The sequence below is a fragment of the Neodiprion pinetum genome, chromosome 5 (assembly GCF_021155775.2).
Source record: "Neodiprion pinetum isolate iyNeoPine1 chromosome 5, iyNeoPine1.2, whole genome shotgun sequence".
In the NCBI taxonomy this organism is placed as follows: domain Eukaryota; kingdom Metazoa; phylum Arthropoda; class Insecta; order Hymenoptera; family Diprionidae; genus Neodiprion; species Neodiprion pinetum.
In genome coordinates, this window is record NC_060236.1 from 7,563,845 (window position 1) to 7,584,794 (window position 20,950).

General features: G+C 37.2%; 1 protein-coding gene and 2 long non-coding RNA genes across 6 annotated transcripts in view; 1 reads left to right on the forward strand and 2 right to left on the reverse strand.

The window, feature by feature from the left end:
* Bsg (immunoglobulin domain-containing protein Bsg) overlaps positions 1-20,218 on the reverse strand; it is a 43,397-nt gene extending 23,179 nt beyond the window's left edge. The window contains exons 1-3 of one of the 4 annotated variants that reach the window (XM_046627466.2): positions 19,949-20,216; positions 19,752-19,879; positions 8,576-8,851 (exon numbers count right to left, since the gene is read on the reverse strand). In XM_046627466.2, the coding sequence (XP_046483422.1) occupies positions 8,576-8,851; positions 19,752-19,824 (349 nt within the window). In that variant the 5' untranslated portion in view covers positions 19,825-19,879; positions 19,949-20,216. Of the gene's footprint in view, positions 1-8,575; positions 8,852-19,751 lie in introns of all 4 variants that reach the window. The other 3 variants (XM_046627468.2, XM_069136405.1, XM_046627469.2) reach the window with 3 other exon arrangements.
* On the forward strand, positions 9,625-11,326 carry LOC124219628 (uncharacterized). The gene is made up of 2 exons (XR_006883434.2): positions 9,625-9,834; positions 9,948-11,326. It is a non-coding gene; the product is annotated as an uncharacterized lncRNA (long non-coding RNA).
* LOC138191019 (uncharacterized) lies at positions 19,261-19,612 on the reverse strand. Its single transcript, XR_011177247.1, has 2 exons — positions 19,497-19,612; positions 19,261-19,396 (listed from the first exon to the last, which is right to left on the reverse strand). It is a non-coding gene; the product is annotated as an uncharacterized lncRNA (long non-coding RNA).
* Positions 20,219-20,950: the final 732 nt, after the last annotated feature.

Below are 20,950 nucleotides of genomic sequence, written 5' to 3' on the forward strand. Positions count from 1 at the left end.
TACCCAAGGCGATGGCCGCGCGGCTAATTTTACCCGTCGTCGTCGATTAACCCGCGAAACTTGTAAATATTTGCTATTTCGCCATGCGGCGTTTTTGAGCTTCCGCGTGAGCCAAAAAAGCTCCGCTACCAGGTACGCCTGGAGGTACAATTTATGTACAATCAAACCCCAATTTTTACACTCTGTTTAATGGTCGAAGAAAAACAAACCATTATTTCAAGTACATGAAATTATTCAATTTCGCAAAATTACCCAATTTTCAATTATATACCTTACTTGACCAACAGAAATCATTTTCTCTAATTACGTTGCGATTTATTATTATTATTATTATTGTTATTATTATTATTTTTTTTTTTTTTCCATCAATTTCTATTAAATAAGAATTATTCACGTTCATTAATCAAGTTCATATAAAACGGAAAAAAGTTCACTGGAGCTTGATCTAAAGTATTTTTTAATTCTCGTATATCAAATAAAAATTCTTCCCGTATAAACAACGTAATTGGTAATTACTTCGTTGAAAAATAAATTTTATAACGAGCAACGCCAAGAAAGTATATATAAGCATTCGACAGAGAATTTCATTCGCATGTGTAACCGAAATTTTTCCAATCCTGATAAAGTATCGATTTGTTCAAAGGTGCCCAAATTAAAATCGAGTCATTTCATGAAATCAATCAAGACATGTTATTTTTCTCTAATCAAATACATATTTTATTTTGTAATTTACAACTCGTGATTTCGAAAAAGGATAATCACGAAACTGTAAAACTTTTGCAATTCAAACTTCTTCCTCGTATACTCGCGGTGTTTATATTTTACGTATATAATTCATTTCAAGCATTGACCGAAAGTTTAATTTTTACCTCAAATCACACACCAATTATTTACGTAAATTACACGCAACGAAATCCTGCAGCAGCGGCAACGGATACAATCCGAGTTGTACCTAAATTTGAGCGTACAAAAACCATTTCACATATAATTAACAGGGTGTTGACAAATTTTTGGTGAAAAAACAATTCCCCGACATTTTCTCAGTTTTGGTAAGAAAATATTATGTACAAAAAAAATCAGATTCAACCAATTTGTTTTCCAAACGAGAAAAAGTTAACTTTGTTACCTCGAAACATCATTTCTAATTTTCCGTGAGAGAAAACTGATAGTTTTAGTTTTTTCTACGACGAATTAATTAAAAATCACATGTCGTAAAAAATATTCTTCAAACGTGTTATACATATATATATATATATATAAGTATAATGTATGTAAAACTGGCCAAAGCTCGCTTCACATTACAAAGATGGGACAATTTCACAAAAGAACGCGATTTTATCCCCGTGGCTCAGACTTCTATAATATATATATATATGTATGTATGTATGTATGTATGTATGTATGTATGTATGTATGTATGTATGTATGTATGTATATACACTCTGCGGTATAGAGAGATCTTTAAATCCCTCACTTTAGATTTTGTTTAATATTCCCGTCACGCCTTATTTCATCCGAGATTTTCCCTCGCGTGCGTAGCAAACATAACCGTGATACCTGCCATACGCTTCAGATAATAAAGGTATAGTTATAGTTAATAGATACGTTTTCCAGTACATGTATTATACATATTGTGAGGAAAAGATTAGATTAAATTTCTGCCAGCCCTGAATATTTCGAATTAATCTGTATCGATACCGTCGACACTTTCGTAAATAAATAAATTTCCTTTTCACATTATCTGTCAGTTTTTACTTTCAGACATTAAACTCGGTTAAAATCTACGATGTAATATATAATTTTTTTTTTTTTCCCGGGAAACTTGGAGAAAAGAAAATTACTGCAACTACGTTCGCAGGTGAAATATGTTTGAATGATTGATTCGATATTTACAATTCAATCGTACCTAATTATTAACATCGTACCGGTAATTTTATCTATTAATATATTTGGTTAGAGAAAAGTTTGGCAAAAGTCATCCGGAAGTACGGGAAACGGTAAATACGACGGCGAAACATACTCGGTGGTGAAATCCGGAGTATGTGGGTTACGCGAGGAATAAAAGGGAGAAATAAAAGGTGGAAGGTGAGGGTGAGGAGAAAGAGAAAGAGCGAAAAGGGGATCCCTCATAAATCTCGCTAATCCGCACATTTTCGAATAAAATATCGTTCCCGGCTCTTCCCCCTCGACCCTTTCTCTTTCTCTCTTCCCTCCGGCAGGATATGGATACGTATGCAGGATACGACTATCGAGCTCCGAAGGATTTTGCCATTCGTCGACTTGCGCCACGTGCGCAAAAAGTCCGAAGGCGCCGTTACGGCGTGAATATAGCCAATGAACGACCCCCGTGGCGAACCCGCTTGCCAATTATTCCGGAATAAGCTGAGGACTCGCCGCTGCGGAAGTGAATCAGGATCTAAAGGACGAAGGAATTCTGTTATCTGTCTAAATTAGTTCCGGTTATTTGAATTGTTGTAATTTCAATTTTTCTCGCCAAGCCGATCTCGGATAAATTCGGTTTCATTTGACCAAGTTATTGTTGCAACAGTTACGTTGTTCGGTTTTTATTCATTTTTTTATACGGTGAAAAATTTTTACGGGCAAAAATAGACGGAAAAAAACGAGGATTTTTTCACGAAAGATAATATTTACGTATGTCGGAGTGCGGTTTCAGTTCCAAATTTAAAACGTTCCGAAAGGGCCTAATTCCGAAATATTTCATGGCGAAAGTCGAAGTGAAAAAACAAAAAAGTTTCGGAGTACAAGATTCCAAAAATTCAACTTACGACAGAGCAATGTTCCGAAAATTAAAATATACTCACACAGCTTAGTTTACGAAACGAGTGGGTGTAAAAAATCAGAAAAACCGAACGTAAAAATATGGAAAATCCAAAACAAAGAAAGATCAAAGTCATGAAATTTAACCAAATCAGGAATTCACCGAACTGAAGATCTTCGATCATTCGGAATATCGATCTTTTTGGATTTTAAAATCTTCTCATTCTCGCACTTTCGGAAGTTTGATGTTTCGTCAAAGTTTCATTTCTTTACTTTCATTTTGGTCGACAAAAAATTCGAAACTTATCAAATTCGGAACTTAAATCCCCCGCTCTTCTATGTTTTTCGAATCGAAAATTGCCGATACTTTTGGAGTGACGTCAAAGGTCAACAATAATCACAGACTGATAATTTTATTTCAACAATCGTCGGGTAGTGACGTCAAATGTGGTCTACGGACATTGACTTCTTTCCGATTGAGTCACGGGACTTCGTCATTGCTTGGCATTCGGCACCCACGCGTTCGACATATACATACAATATACGTTATACACGTACACCGAAATTTCTTTTATTATAAACTGCGTATCGAGCAGAGAAATAAAAAATAATTAGATAATATTTTTACTTCTCTTCAAACGTTGTTTTTTTTTTTTCTTTTTTGTTTCTTTTGCTTATTTTGCAATTACCGATCACCAAAACTGAAATTTTGTAAGAAAATATCATTGTAGTTTCTAATTTTAGGATCGTCTGGAAATTAGCGATCCGTAAGCGAGCCAAACGTATAATTTTTTATTCTCCATTACATACGTGTACATATATACACATAAATACTTGACACCTTCGGTGATTAAAAGTTAAAAAAATTAGCGATGCTTTCAACGTTTCGTTTCAAGTCAACGTTACCAACTTTAACCTCGTGAAATGGTAGCAGCAGCGCTATTTGTTCTAACTCATCGTCGGAGTTTCATCAATCCGTCTACGTCATGCTGCGCGTTATCCTTATCCACGTTGTACGAGATAAGGTGCAGTATTTTTCCTTTTTGGATGGTAATAAGCGAGAAAGAGACACGCGGTTATGAAATCTAAATGAATAACAGATTTATCGTATCTACGTTTAAACGTGTCGAAATTATACACGTATAGACGCGGTGTTTCATTTTCCTGCTTTCAGTTGCGCTAGCCGTAAGGAAATTTCAAACAAAAACATCATGTGTGGGATTTTCCACGTGAATTCGGTACACGGTTAACCGTAACATTTTTCGATCCCTTTAAAGTATTTTTCCCGTGTCAATATAACTCCTGAAAACATTCGTTAAAAATCTTATCAATTTTTTCAATCACTTGTCCATTACCCGGTGAATTTTTAAACCCAATTTTTTCAAACAAGAAAAGAAACCAAAAAAAACAATCCGTTTTCAAAGTGAAATATTTTCAAACAAGGTTCAGAGTGGAAAGACGTTCTTTTACGTTTCGTTAAATACGTTTTCCTATATTTTTTTTTTTTTTTCAGTTTCCAAATTTTGTAAGTTTCAAAAGTTATTTAAAGCCGGAGGTCGCGAAAAGAACCTTTTCTGTGATTTATCACGAAATGACAGTTATACCTACAGTAAAATTTCAAAGTTAAAACAAAATAAAATAATGTATCTTTTTCTCACACAGTCTAACGTAGACAATATACATGCATGTATTGGTCATGTACGCGTATTGTGTCAAGTCTATACACTTGTAGCGATATCTAACAATAAGACAATTTCTATTATTCCGTCGACCCAGTTACGAGATAACGCGCATCGGTCTGAGATGCAACATCATGCTGTCATGCTGCCGCTACGCTGGAAGAGAATTATAACACAGCGCAATATCTCTAAAAACGAGCTTCGGTGCATCCCAATATCGGCAAATTTGTATTAACATAGAGATGCGATATCTGGTATATATATACATATATATACGTAATATTTTATACAATCACAAATACTTCCTGCAATTCAATAATAACGTTGAAGAAATTTTCGAGCGATCTTATTTGTGCGTATAACGTACCTGATATAGAAATTCATACATGGCTGTGCAGTATTACAAGATACTCGTAAAAATTCGTCGATCAATTGCATGACAATACAGTACGTACGTAGAAATGGAGAAATTGGAACGAAAAGGTTCAATGAAAAACAACAGCAATTAATTACAAACAAAAATAAAACAAGAAGTTAGATTCTTTATCACTTCTTTTGAAAAATTCTGCTACCTATTTCAGCTTGCGATGCATAGAAACTAAACACCTGGGCTGTAATTTGTTTGATTAATGTTTTTAAATTATTTTTCAAACTTCTGACAAACAACTCCAAACAATTAGAGAACAATTGAATTTCAGGTTTGTATGTAGAAACATTCTCGATTGTTGTGTGGAAAAAAAAAAAAGAAAAAAAAATGAAAAATATTACTAGAATAATATTTATACTTAAGAGTATGTAACATACCTGGTTACATTGTTATAAAGTTAACTAACACACACATTTTACAAGAGGCTAATGAATTACAATATGCCGTCACCTTAAATAACATAATAATTAAAAAACTACTTGTACATCGCATTCCATGGAAACTTGGCCGACAATCACTATCAACACTGGTCACGATCTATAGGATCGTTTATCCACGACAATCTAAAACTGGCTTGAAATCTTTTCTTTAGTCAAAATTTACCATCGTACGGTCATTTGTTGCTGACTTTTTTCAAGTTTCAGAATGAAAAAAAAAAAAAACAACTCGATTTGGAACAATTTCAATCTGATTCTAAATTAGGCGTAAACATAAATCTGATTAATCATATTTTCATGGGTAAGATTAATTTTCCTTTTCGCTTGTTCGACTCTTTTAATAATTTCAAGACTATACAAATCACGAAGAGACGAAAGATTGCAGATCGCACCTAAAAAAAAAAACAAAAAAAAAGCTAACTTAAATTCGAGTCAATTTCAGGCTGAAACAACGATGCAAAGATCGTGTGACTTGATCAAATCTGAGATGTGTGGTCAGTGTTGGACGTCAATCGAGTTGGCACGTAATGCTCCACACGTTATATTAATCACAATATTAAGTTACATAAAAACGTTGTATTAAAAAATCTAATGCCAGCATGCCATGTGAGGCGAGAAAGAAGTTAGTCATCTTCGTTTGTCGTCTACATACGTAAATGTATACAACAGAAACTGTAAAGTTTCGCACCAATTAATTAACTTGTTCTAGAAACGTGCGAAACTGTGCGGTAAATCAGAACAAAAAAAAAAAAAAGAAAAAGAAAGAAAAGGCGACCAACATCGAATTAGAAAGAATTAAATTTTCGTGTCGAGGCGACAAAATCACGTTAATAATAAATATGCTCTCAAATCAGGCTGCTGCTTGGTGCCTGAATGATATTGCAATACCTATATGTAATAAACAACCCACAGGAGAGTACGGATGAAAAATGTGGAAAAGTTTAAACGATACAGAGGAAGAGAAAGCAAAAAAAAAAATTAAAAACTAAATCATACGAGTGTGTCGGATGCGTGAAAATCGTTTCGAGGGATGACAAGTTTGAAACAACTAGAAATTATTTATCCTCCGTAACGGTTTCGAAGTGAAAATAGTTATGCATAAATAATCCATGTACATTACAGAGTTCCTTAAAAAGGTAATTTTTGAATTTCGACTACATCCCCCCCCCCCCCCCCCCCCCCAAATTGGCTCCAAATATTATTTCAACTCAAACTCTCCAGAGTTGATAACCCCCATTTCACCCTTTCCAAGGCGACATTTTCGGGTTCTTTGTATCACTGATTACGAATCTAAACTCGAAATTTCGAAATTCAATATGGCGAACGAACATCCCAAAAATCACTTGGTATTGCCATATTGGACCCGCCATTGACTCTAAAAATTTCGAGTCCAGATTCGTAATCAGCGACCCAAGGAATCTCTTTGTACCAAATTTCATCGAAATCAATTTGGTGGATTCAATGTTTCCTTGAAAAGTGTTAAATGGAGAAATCAACCCTCTTTGAGAAATTTAGGAAATTATTTTTGAATTACTTGGAGGAGGGAAATTCAAAAATTACGTTTTTAAGGACCACCCTATCATACATGCCATGTGTTCATTAACGCTTAATTCTGGATATCTTGCCATTCTTATTTTTCGCGAACGACAGCTAGGTGTGAGTAATGAATGTACAGGCAATGGATAGAGAAAGAGACTACTGTGTTTGCTGCAAAAATAAACAACGCCGAGAACCACCCTCTCGCATTATGCAGAGTTTGGTGTATATGTATGTATAATGGTAAGGGATGAGCGGTCGTCGAGCGATCGATCTTAATGGTTGTCGAGCACCGAGAGTAAAAACGGAGAAATTTTTATTTAGAACATGAAGATGGCGAAATGATGATTTTTATATCACGTTGACTACGGCGAAGTTCACCTCAAGTATCAAGGACGAATCGTGCCAAACGAAAATTTAGGACCACGGGAAAAATACGTCCGAAACGCTTCAACGATGTCATTTACGCCAATGACTTGGAGGACCTTAAAAGTGATAAAACTCTCATGTTTCTGATCCAATTTTAATGTCTTTGGGCCAAGTTCGTTGACAATCGAGATCTCCGAGGACTTCTACAAATAGTTATCTCCAAATTTACTGTAACGTTAGATTACTTGATGTTTTTGTCAGAAGGTTTGTGGAGGTCTGTTGACCTAGCAATTAAATGAGCTCAAAAAAGAAAAAAAAAAAAAAACACCAAGAGTTTCACCATATCGTTAGGTCCTCCAGACCTTTGATTCTTTTCTCACACTTTTACAGGCACTTTATACCTCGTCATCACATCACCCTGGTTCCCATAACGCATCAGCAGAATGCTTCTTCTACCCCTAAACAGCAACTCGCCAGTCTCTTGCATCCTTCCCTCCATACAATCACACTCTCATTGTCAGTCATCATCATTCATCATTCATCATTCATCATTCGGCCAACACCTAAATTCACCTCCCTTCCCTTTCTCCTCCGCCAAATCTTCTCATTATACTCTTCATATATCTTTTACAATACATCAATTATATACTCAAACATTCGACTCCTCGTTACGAGTTCCTCTCATATCAAATTGCGAACCGAAAATGTACCGTAATAACATCGCGGCTGGGTGTGGATGATGTCGTGATAACAATCATCCACCCCGTAACATTTGTGTGTTTTTTTGCAATTTCATTATTTGTAATAAAATATTGTGTTTCGCTACGAGAAAATTTGGTACAAAATGCATCAACAAATTGATTTCTTACAAAAAAGCAACAAGTTTTCTCTCAATGCACCGTCACTGGCGCTAATAGCGTTGCTGAAGATTGTTTGCGTCGATTTTCTTTTTTTTTTTTTTTTGTTTTTCCAATTTCCGAGTCTTGATTCAAACCGTGAGTGCTATTCATCCGTGAATACATGAAGGTGAGTGATACTGCGGAAATGGAAGTAAAGTAAGAAGAGTGAGAAATCGGATTGTGCGAATGAAGAAAGTAAATGTAATTAAATGTGCTAACTGCGACGATGCACGTCGATGAAAACATTCTAATGAGCTGAAACCATTTCCGTACGCTCCGGTGGGTCCGGATCAAAAAAAGACGATATTGTTCCGAACGAAATACATAGTTCCGACACCCGAAGAAGACAGAGTTACATTATCATAGAGATGCGAACTAAAAGTACATGTAAGAGGTATTAGAACAAAAGTGATAATGGAGAATAGTTGAATTATTGTATTATTTACGAACCACTATGCACCGTGAGTGTGTGCGAGAATGTTGAGTTCTTGGTACACTTGTACTGTCCACCGTGTTTAAGTTTGGCCAAACTGGCGCTGATGGTTGAGTTGGTGGGTGAATCCTCTTGCGTTATCTCTTTTTCATCGATTTCTTGTTGTATCGACTCTCCGTTTCGCGTCCATGCCACAGCGTCCGACGACGTCAGTCCCAAGCACGTGATCTTCCACGGCGTGGTATTAAGAAGGGCGTTTGAGTAACCGATGTACTGGATACGGCCTGAGCTGTCTTTGTTTCCAGACCACGTAATTAAACGAGATGACAGAGAGGGTGAGAGAGAAAGAGGGAGACAGAGACAGGGAGAGGGAGAGGGAGAGGGAGATTCATTTCGTTACGCCGTGGCAAGCCTTTGGCAAAAATGCGCATGCGCGAGTTTTATCGGCTGTTCGTGCAGGCTGGCCAACCCGAGTTTCGGCTGTCAAACTTTTTCTGCCGGCGATGGAGTTGATACGAATTTTCGAGGTTAGAATATCAAATAATTGAGGCGGTGACTCGGAAAGGTTTGGAAAGCATTTGTTATTGGGTCGGAAATTTGATTCTTCGAAGAACGGTCGGAACTTAATGCTTATGCTCTTTGAAAATTCAAACGTACAGATTTTGTTCAAGTTGGCCCGCCTGCATCGCAGACAAGAATATCGCTGTGGGAAGATTTTGCCGACCAATGAGATTTAATTATTTGGCGCATGCGCGGTTGATTTTCAAGTTTCGAGAGATTTTCCCGGTATGTGAAGATCGAATCAAAGCCTTACTTCGAACATCCAATTTTTATTTTCTAGTCTTACGAGCAGTTGTAAGCGAGGAACGGTATCGAATGCTTTGCTAAAGCCAAACAAAATTAATACTTCAATATGCCTGTCATCAATTTTACGCCTGACGACATCGCGTATGCATAAAAGCGGTAATTGAATACAGTGACCTCTTCGATACCCCGATTGTCTCGAGTCGAAAGTATTGTTATTATCAATCCAGTTCACGGTTTGCTTTTGCACTAGCCGGTCGAGAACTTTTGCCCCGTATTAGACGTTGAAAGAGGTGTTTTAATTGTTGATCGTAAATGGAAACGAGCCTTTCTCCAATTTTGCGAAAACCATGATGACTGTAAAGAGAGGTTGAAGATATTTGTCCACGATAGGCAGGAAGCTTGGAGCTTTTTGCAGATCAAAAAATGTGAAATACGAATTAAGTCCGGATGTAAAAGACGCGGAGCCGTGGTTAGAAATAATGCATTCAAGTACTAATTGATTAATGAAATGAATGATTTCAACGAAACGAAATGTGCGCCTATTTAACTGAATAACTAAACTCAGCGCTCTCTGTACTCTAGACAAGAACACCGCGAAAATTGACTGAATACTGTCGAATGAAAAGCGTTAAGCTCATCAGACCCGCAGAAGTCAAGTGGAGATGAAGAAATAGAAGGAGGGAGAACGAGGGGGAGGAGGAACAAATTTCTTTGCTGATATTTTAAACAACAACAATAAAATCATGGTCATCATTGACTAGACCAGTGTTTTTCAACCATTTGGTCGCCAAGTCTTACTCGTGGAGGTCGTGGTTGTAAGCCAGGTAAAAGTAAAATGCACAAACAAAGTTTTCCGAGGAATCCTCTGATTTTAAACATCCTTTGAAATCACTGACATAGTTTCGTTACGTACCTGGAGGGTGGCCAGATTTTTTCTACTTGCTAAGGGGTCGCGAATTCAAGAACGTTGAGAAACACTGGACTTGGATTATATCATAACAACTACGTTTTCATCATCATCTCATTTAACATAAGATCAATTACATACTATACATACACACGCAAACATAGCCTGAATGTTCTTTATTAAATCTCATCTGTAGAAACAATCAATAAACAACACGATGTTAATTAATCAGCAATCATTTTCTAATTGCGACACATTTCTCTCGTTCTACGTTCTGTCACTTATGAACCGCCGTATAACCGACGTTAAGAATCAACAGCAATAAATACACAAAGTTTCGTATAATTTATTCATCATACCATGTTTACAAACAATATAAACAACAGTGTAAATCGTTGTTGCACGGCGGTGTGTATAAAATCACGACTACCACTCGCTGACGTTACAGCAGTCGTGTAACTTTGAACGCATTATTACTGCACGGCTATATTCAACCAGCTTATACACCACCTTCATGATGAACATCGAGCAAACAACCGTGATCATCCTTCGGTTACCCGATGACCACATTCACCATCCCGCTAAAAGCACACCCGGAGTTGACCCTTGGTCAACCCCTCCCCCCCTCCTTCCCGCCCACCACCCAGCCTCTTTACCCTTCACCATTGTCAAACTATTCTGACCCTTGAAAGCCAGACCCAAGAGCCGCGCACCATCGCCACCATGATTAGCAATCCCATCCTGCCTGCGTGAGGCGTTGCATACTTAAAACTACGGACAGTGGGGATCAGTGTACCTAGAGTGTAACATACGAGTGATTCGCGTTCACCGATTTTAGGGCCCGGTAATCCGTCGCGGAATGGGCCCAATCAACCCTTTCGGTCACATGTTGTTCAACTCGATATTTTCGCCCTAGTATTGTTACTCGGGGGGTTATTGGGGTCGCTGATCACGAATCTGAAGTCGGAATTTGATTATTACGAAATAAAAGATGGCGGTAACGAAGTGGCGGATGAAAAATCGCAGAAAAAAAAAATAAAAAAAACTATCAAAATTCGATTATTCTGGATGAAACTTGTTACTAGGAGGTTTTTGGGGTTACACGAAGTAAAATGGATCATTTGAAATTGTAAATAAACATTTCGGTGGGACGCTGGGTATCCGACTGTAACTGAAAGGGTTTTAAACCCACTGGATTTTACCCGAAAAATTGTGTCGGAAAGAAAATGTTTCTTTCTCATTTGAATAATGTTTCTTTTTGTAAAAAAGGTAAAAATCGTATATTTTCAGATAACATGTGTTCATTAAGTATTGTGAAAAGTCTGAATAAACGATTGACCTTGCAGCAACTGTATCTTAAATTGAAAAACAACCCGTTCGTATTGTATCATAAACACCTACTAGATGAAAACTGTACAGTAGCGCACTTGCAGAACCCAAAACCAATATTGTTTACAGTGTGATTTGATTTGTACACTAAAATATTGATTAATTGTTAGTAAAATGACCAAAACGATTATCTCATTAATTCCATGTTTAATGACGCTAAAAAAAAAAAAACAAATGCAATGATTAACCCATCACGGCTGTATGTAACGAATCAAACTCGATTTCACCCAAGTTTTACAGGGTAAAAACCGGTTGTTTTTTTTTTTTTTTTCTTTCAAGCATGGATACGTTTATACCTTTCAATTTAAAGTCGATGGGAAAAATGATTATTACAAACCGATTCATTGGTGATAAACGATCTATAATCTATAAACCGAATAATATATTTTCCTTCGAGTATATTTATATATTATAACGTTAATGCAATACGGATATACAAGTAAATAAAACAAAATATCCAACGAGAATTAATTCGCAATATAATAATTCTATTATACGACGAAACAGCAAGATCATCACCGACTTTTGCTTTTCGCAAACTTGACGGAATTTCAAGTTTTCAACAGTAAGCAATTTGCACGCGTATACAGCGAGGGGAAAACTCTTATCTCTTACGTATCCTCGTCCGTTTCATTGTATGATTAGTCAGTTGACTGTACTAGTAAAGTACGTAATATGATAAATATAACAATAAATGAAGTTTACACTGTAAGTCGCATTTATTTACAACGAACGCGTTAATCGTCATGCGTCAACTGACACCGATTACTCGTTGCACAAACGTTGCAAAAAGAAATGAAGAAGAAGAAGATAAGACCAAAAAATCAATGATTAAGATTCAAAAAATATAAAGTATGCAGAATAAAATAAATAATAAAAAAATAAAACGTCTCTGTGGAAAAAAAAAAGTACGTACTCTAATTATAACAGATACATGAGTGACGGAAATGAATTTCGCTTTGAAACGTGAGAATCGTGTAAACTAGACCTACGAAAATATCATATTAAATACATCGTGACGCGGGTTACGTAACAGAATCGCTGCGATACATAAACGCGTAAGGAGGAGGTAGAAAAAGCGCGCGAAAATTTGAACGTTATTCGATCCGCTCCGACTTCAATCGTAAAAATGTCTAATAAACGAAAAAGGTAATTGCCGTAATAAAGCGAGGTGGCGTGAAGGTTGAAACGCAAAGACGTGCGGAAAACGCAGGGTGAATTTTTGGCACAAGCGAACGATGCGTCAAACCGCAGCTGATTAACGAGCAAAGGGACGCGGCAATGACGCGACTCGACTCGACGTCAGACTCCGAAATTCCATTCCATTCCATTCCATTCCATTCCATTCCATTTCATTCCATTAACGCCTAGGCATAATATCATACAATTTCGAAACAATTCAGGCTGCTTTGTACCGAACAAAGAGGACGAATTTGTGATCTAATTTGAGTAATTTGAGTAATTTGTGCACGTCATATATATGCGTAATATACTCGTAAATAGGCTTTGCAAAATGACTAATGATAAACGAATATGCCAATCCACATTGATATCTGTGTTCCTGCGTGTCTATGTGACGTCACGCTTTTATACCTGTACGTGTATATATAGACAACACATATGTTTCATGGTAGGAACAGAATGAAACAAAATTGAATTGAATTAAATTGAATTGAATTAAATTGAATTGAATTGAATTGAATTGAATTGCGAGGATAATCGTCGAGAGGAACGATAAAACAAGCAGCTCGACAGCATCCCGCGTTTCATCCTTCGTGCGAATCAAGTAAACCTCGGGGTTATACGTACATACGTGTCACGGTGATTATTATACACTTTAGAGGATGAGAATCAAGGATAGTCTGTGAAAGAGCCTGTCGCACTCGAAGAAAGATATTATTTATAATTAATATTTATCGTTGTATAAATATTACGACGAAATGATTTTTAATTGTAGGTACGTAAACTTGCGAATTTTGTGGTGAAATAAACGGATAAATTATTTTGACAAAATAACGGGCGAATTGAGAAAGAAACGACCGGATTTGTTTGAGAGAACTCAAAGAGAGGAATGTCAATGAAATAACGAAAACGAACTACAGAAAATTCAAATATTGCGTAACCGAGAATAATAAATGTAGGTAAAAGCAGAGATAGACGGAGCATTTTAGAGATAAAGTAAGATCGATAAAATATACATTGAAGATTATAAAAAATTTTAATTTAAATAAAACTATGCGATCTTTCCTGATTTCATTTTTTTATGGTAGACATTTATCCCTGCTCTGATATCAGTGATATTGCAAAGCATAAACCAGAGCTCTTAATGAATTTTCAAGCACTGAGAAAAATTTTCATTTCTTACAGTAACTAGAAAAATCGAGTAAAACAGGTATCGTTAAAAAAACTGTTTGAATATTGTTGCGATTACGAAAAACGAGGTACGCCTAACCATTTTGCGCTATCGTCGATCCTTTTTTGCTAATTGCAACGCAAAATCAGTTCGTGCGGTTTACTCTACTTTTTTATTTTAACGAGGCTTTTACGTCAATTTATCGTCGCGCGAGCATTAAATTTTCGCAACAATTGCAAGAAAATATAGCAACAGCGATCGTAATGAGAAAGAACAGTAACGGATACTAGACTTTCCGGTAATAGCTAGAAAACTAATTTTCATTTTCTACCTAGAAATATATTTTTCGATTCTGGTAAAAAATGAAAATAGTCAAGGACTGAGCGGTAACCGGAACTAATAATTTCTCTCAGCGCGTATAGCAAAATTGGCTCGACGTTATTTATAACTATTGCAGAAATACTAGTCAAAACTGAAAAGAAAAAAAAAAAAAAAAAAACAAATCGAAAAGTACGCGGGAATTATACGTGTATAAAAACACGTTCAGCTCGTCGTGTTGGCGAACTGTGACGATAAATTTTCAAAACTTTGGAATTCCTTCGTAGATAAAATACATATATACGCGTTTTTACGACTTATGGTGAATGTTCCATGTATACTTATATACTTATCACACTTATGCACGTATAGCTATGCGGAAAAGTCTACGATACGTGCAGCAGAGTAGAATTTCGCAACATATATTCGGCAAAGTTTAAACTTACTTTGCGGGAAAGGTTATGCAAGGATAAAGGAGAAGTCCCATGGCTTATGCAAATACTAGAACCGTAACGTGATATACGCGGTGAAACTGCATCGGTAATATATTTCTCTCGACGATTATATTATAGTTATTGTATGTAAAAAGAAAAAAAAAAAAAAGAAAAAAATCGACAACTTTCAGTACGGTTTTTGATCTGCTAAAAAATTAAAGAAAATTCGTGAAATTCCGAGGCGAACTTCTTTCAACGCATTCCTCGGCTCGTTTGATGATTCTTATTCATCAAGCGTCGCGTCGTATCGTGCTTTGAAAAAAAAAATCTTATTGCTTGCTAACCAGGTAAGCTCGGAGAACGTCATCGACGACTATAACGTCATTACATATGCCAAGCCAAACGCGTGAGACGGCACGTCGAAAATAAAACCGTGAATGGTTCTCACCAGTCGGAGTAACGTCCGGAATCTGCGTAAGTAGTTCGACTTGACCCTTTGATTCATAGTGCTGTAAAAGTATTCCCGCCAACTATTTTATACCTATTTTTTTGTATCTTTAGAAAATTTTTTTCAAGATTAAGATTTTACATAAATTACAAGTATTTTGCGTCACCGATTACGAACCTAAAAATTTCATTTCGATCGAATCCGGAGAAAAAAAATCTGTCCATGGATTTTTCGGGTCGCTGATTGCGAATCTGAAATCAGAGTTTGAAAATTCAGCATGGCGAATCCAATCATCGATCCCGAAAACACCTGCATAAAATTTTTTTTACCGGATTCGATGAAATTTCAAATTTTCGTTCGTCATGTTCGATCCGCGTTCCTGAATTTTTTAAATTCGATTTCATATTCGCTATCAGCGATTCCAAAAACTATAGAACACCATCTTGTTGCCTCAAAGTGTTAAACGTACGGTATTATACGAGATGGAATATTTAAACCGTGAATCAAAATATTTCCTAATTTATAACAACTGTTATTATCGGTATAATTATTGTTTTATTTTCCTTCTTTTGTTGCTTCGTCGTAATTATCGCTCTCCTACGTCACCATTGGCCAACAAAAGCGAGCCACGGACAGGCGATAACGAATTAAAATGAGAAACAGAAGAAAATAAAAAAAAAGAAAATCCAGTGGATGTTTATAATAGAACAAAAGTGGAGACATCGTATACATAGATACATGGAAGATAATAAAAAAAAAAAACGAAAAAAGAAAAAAAGTGATACCGTGAGTTAACAATAAAGATTGCAGAAACAACGACGACGAAGATAACGAGCCTCGTCACTCGTGAAATAATTATCAACGTACTCTGTTGTTGATTGATATTATACATCCATATCATAATCTTTTCATCCCTTGAATAATAAATAATATATGCTACCGTGAGAAGATTCGAGAGGAAAAAAAGAGAAAAACATATAACATGATGATGATATAAAAAAAAAAAAAAAAAAAAAAAAAAAAAAAAAAAAAAAAAAAAAAAAAGCGAAATAACGAAGTGAAAATAATTAAATTTGTGTTGTTCGAGTAGAAGATTTTCGCGTTTTGCATCGTATTTTTTTTTTTTTTTTTTCCACTGACGACAACGATCGTTTTTCACCATTGCAATTGTTCGTTTGCCGCGTGTTTCGACGTCTCGACGACGACGACGAAGTCGAGAATATCGTACAGCCAACGAAACGCGTGACACGGCGTTTTATTTTATTTTCACACGTGTTTACACAAGGTGATCTTCTTTACGATCACTCCGTTGATACGAGAAAAGAAGAAGGTCGCAAACGTCGTCAACGAGACGATGTACGTGTCTACCTATATTTCGATTTATTCATATTTCTATTTTTCATTCCTTTAAAAATCCTTGCAAGGATCTCTGCACGTATGTGCGTATAACGTGTGTACGATTGTGTATATATATATATACATAACACAAGTTTGAGAGATGAAATTTTTCTCTTCAAAATCTTTCGTCGCGCGTTATTTATATACCGAAGAATTCAATATTTTTTTTTTTTTTTTTTTTCTTTGTCGCGAACCGAGGGGGTTTATAAGGTAAATCTTCTTTTCCACATTCAAATTCGATAAATTTCCCACGCCGAAGTTGAAAAGATAATACTGCGCGTTGGATAGACCGTGAGTTTTTTTTTTTTTTTTTTATATTTTTTTTATATTTATTTTCTCTACCGTATGCACGTAGAGAGAGAGACAGAAGAATCTTGTAAGATATAAAACATCAAGTATAAACTTGACTTAAAAAAAAACGTCGATTTACGCCACGAAGCTCAGTTACAAGAACATAATAAATAATATCAACGCGAGTGAATTATTTATATATATAATTAATAAACATTGTTATTAAAAGTTTGCGAGCGTGAAATTTTTTTCTTTCTGTTGCCAATCTCGCATTATGTACCTAATAATTAATTCACTTTAAATTTGAAATATAATTTTATAGAAACGCCGAGTACAACAAAGCAAAGAAATCGCACGATAATTTTTCAACCACATTTATCTTGATATAACCGATAATTGTATTATGCGGTTAATCTATACATATGTATGCCTACTTGCGTAGCTATATAATATTATGCGTTACATTTAATTACAGTACAGTAAGCCTACATGGAATTATATGTTTATAACCACTGCCAAAGAAGCCTATGCGTCGTTATTCAAAGTGAGAAAAGCCGATGAATAATAATCGTTAAACAGCGTGGAAAATGATAATTCCCTTATATTTTTAATATTTACAAATGGTGGCATAACTTATAACACGTGTCAGTAACATATCGTCGAAACGGTCGATTAACGATGATAAGTATTAAAAAAACTGGAGCAAAAGAATCGAAGCAATAAGATGAATAACAGCGACGTTCAAATGTTCACACAAATTTCATCATTCCCTGTGAAATTTAGACGTACAACATTGATTCTCGACCGTTTCCTCGTTATTTCTCTCTGCATATCGGAAACAAGCCTTTTCGGATAAAGAAAAAAGTTCAATTAGTCGCAACGCGGGTGTAAATTCGTACGAAAAACCCACGTTTACTTCTGTTAACACTTATGCATATGTGTGTGTGTGTGTATATAATAGACGTACGAAATACATGCACGCATAAGTTAATCCGGTAAATTTTACCGCGACAAAGAAGAAGCGAGGTTCAAAGTTTCAATTAACGACACTTACGCGTGTGCAGCGTGATGATACGATGATCGTCACTCCGCTCGTATTTACATGTACATATGTACCGTACGTATATTTATGCGTGGAATCAGGTTTAGTCACACATTTTCTCTTACATATTATACACACTGTACACATGCATGAAAATAACAAGGAATGCGGGGTGTGCGTAACGCGACGAGTAATCGATACGCACACACGACAGCGAGGTATCGCCGAACACAAATAAATCATACATTTATACACACGCAAACAAACACACACACACACACACACATATAGATATATGTTTGCGTAAGTCTGAGCGTGTTTGTATAACAAGGTAAAAATTGTTTGGAACATGGAGAGGGAGAGGTGGAACAGAGGATGAAATTTAATTAAAGACAACTCGAGAGCAGCGCAAGCGATTCAGCGATTGGCGAAATAAATGCGAGTGAAAAAATATGCGATTGACGTAAAGGAGAATAATAATGTTGCGCTATGAAGACGATGCGCGATATGTGGTGTAGGAAACGTAACGGAAGAATCAATGATATATATATTTATGTACCGATAACCGTTACACGTGTGTAAATTACCCGTCTAATAGCGGCAGCGACAAAAAATAAAGATAAAAAAAAAAAAAAACGACGATGGAAAAGAGAAATGAATAAGTGAATAAACAGATAGATCGAAGAGAAACAGAGAACGAGAATGTAACGACTAATGCGTGTCGGACATCATCGGTGATGTTTTCTCATATCTTTCTTATCGGCAAAACTATGGACACGTTAGTCTGTACAATCGCAGACAGATAATCGTAAATTACGAGTTTCAAGTTCGAAGCAACGTCACTGCAACGATGCACGTTCAGAAAAAATCGTTAGTTCGCAGCTTCGTGATTGTCTGACAATGGGATTTAATTAGTCGTAAGAAAAAACAAAAAAAAGAATAATGAACTAACAAAACATGCTCGCGATTTCTAAAGGCAAATCATTGAGAGTCTTCCTAAGATAGCCCAATAATGCATTTTTTTTTTTTGGCGTATGTTTCGTTATGTTAACGTTCCTAGAAGTTCAGCCTCGTCGATAATCGATAACAATCGATGCGGTTAGAGAAAATATAGATTTACACCTATAGATATGTTACATGTATAGTGTGCGTATGTGAATGTATGCACCGGGGGGATAAACGTACGAAATGTCAGATGATACAAAGTGATGTATATGTGGATACGTCAACACCTAAGCAATGTCAAATATAGCGATGGATAATAAATACGCAGAACGGATGATTTTGCTTGCTTGGATGCGTATGCGGGGAGAGATATGTGTATACGTATAATTCATACATCTATTGTACAGTTGATGTGAAAAATATTTGCTGTTTTTTTTTTTCTTTTTTTCTTTTCCTTTCTTACACCAGTCAACCCGAAATCAGAGCCATCGGAAAATGATTCGAACCTGGTTGAATTAGCGGTGTAAAATGTAATACATGGTATACCATACTCGAGAGATAATATGTTACATATTTATTTCATAATAAGAAATGTAATAAGCGAACCGATCGGCGAACAGAGGGCCGGTGGGGGTGGATGGGGTGAAAAAAACGAATCGACTCGCCACATCCCCCCCCCCCCCAACGCCTCCACCCGCCGTCACACACACACACACCTCGATGCCGCGAACAAAAACTCCGTAGATAACACATCGGCGGAGATTATAAATAACACCCCCCCCCCCCCCCGCCCAGCGCCGCGGCTTTCCTAGAATGTGTGCAAAAGAGGGTTTTAAAGCGTTATTGGTTGGTAAAACTCACCTGCTCCGATCGTCAGAAAATTGGCTAAAAATAGCAAAGCGAGCAGAAAACCAGCCTGTCTTTCCATCTCCATGTCCGTGGGTTTCCTTCTTCTCGTAGTCGTTAGCAATGAGTTTTTCTGCACACGCCTGTTAGGTACGATACGTATAGTTGGAAATCCGGGGAGCGCCTCGGGTTTGCGCCTCTCTATCTCTCACCTTCGACGTTTAAACTCTCACTACGCTTGCTTCTCGTTCGTCTCTTCCCACGGTAGAGATACGCTCGTACGTTATCTATCGCCCGGAGATTTTTTTTTTTTCTTATCACCGCTAGATCACCATCGGTAAACGGAAACGTAACACTACGTACGTATGACTAGATTTCAAGCCAACGTAAAACATACACACGGATCTCTTCGATTTATATTCACTGCTCCCTGGCGGACAGCAACGATCAAACCCCTTACAAAATGGCGACCGTCTTCTGCTACTAGCGATAGCAGCGCCGCGCTCTCTCGGCCGCTGATCGCCGCAGGGGCGTAGCCGATCTTCCGATCTTCGCTTTGTCCCTAGATTTTCCCTAGATTTTTAAAACGCTTCGACACAATCCGCCTCGCTCTCGTCTCACGCTGTCAAGTCTTTTACGAGTCCACAATCGGATCAGCGCGACTGATATATCCGAGGAATTGTTCATTGCGCTCCGGTTAGATCCGGTTTAATTTTAATTCCTACGCCCCTGAACGCGAGCACCGATGTCACGTGGTTACGTAACCAGGCTGACTGACCGCGGAGCGCATGCGCAGATTCGATGCCCCCTTCCCAAAAATTCAAACGTCATTCGAGCTCCGCGAGAAATCTCCACTTTCAGGTTAATCGCTCCTGGCATTGCAGCTGACTCGAGTATTGACTGGGAGAGCCAGCAGTCAACGGTCGACCGAACGCCGCCTATCGCCGTAATCGCGAGATGGCGGCACTAGCGACGACCGCCGCGCCTCTCGCGGACCAATTTCGAACTCCCCACGACTACTTCCCTCTCCACTCTCAGGGTCCATGCCCTTGCTCAACCGCCGCCGTTATCCCCGTGTGGATCGCTGCGAAACGGGGCGGGATCGTCGATGCGGACATCGTGACGCCCGGCGTCGCGTCGCGGCGCCGCCGACTTGTAGGCATCCAGTCGGGCGCTCTCATCTCTCATATTGATTGGTTCACTCTTAAGAAGGG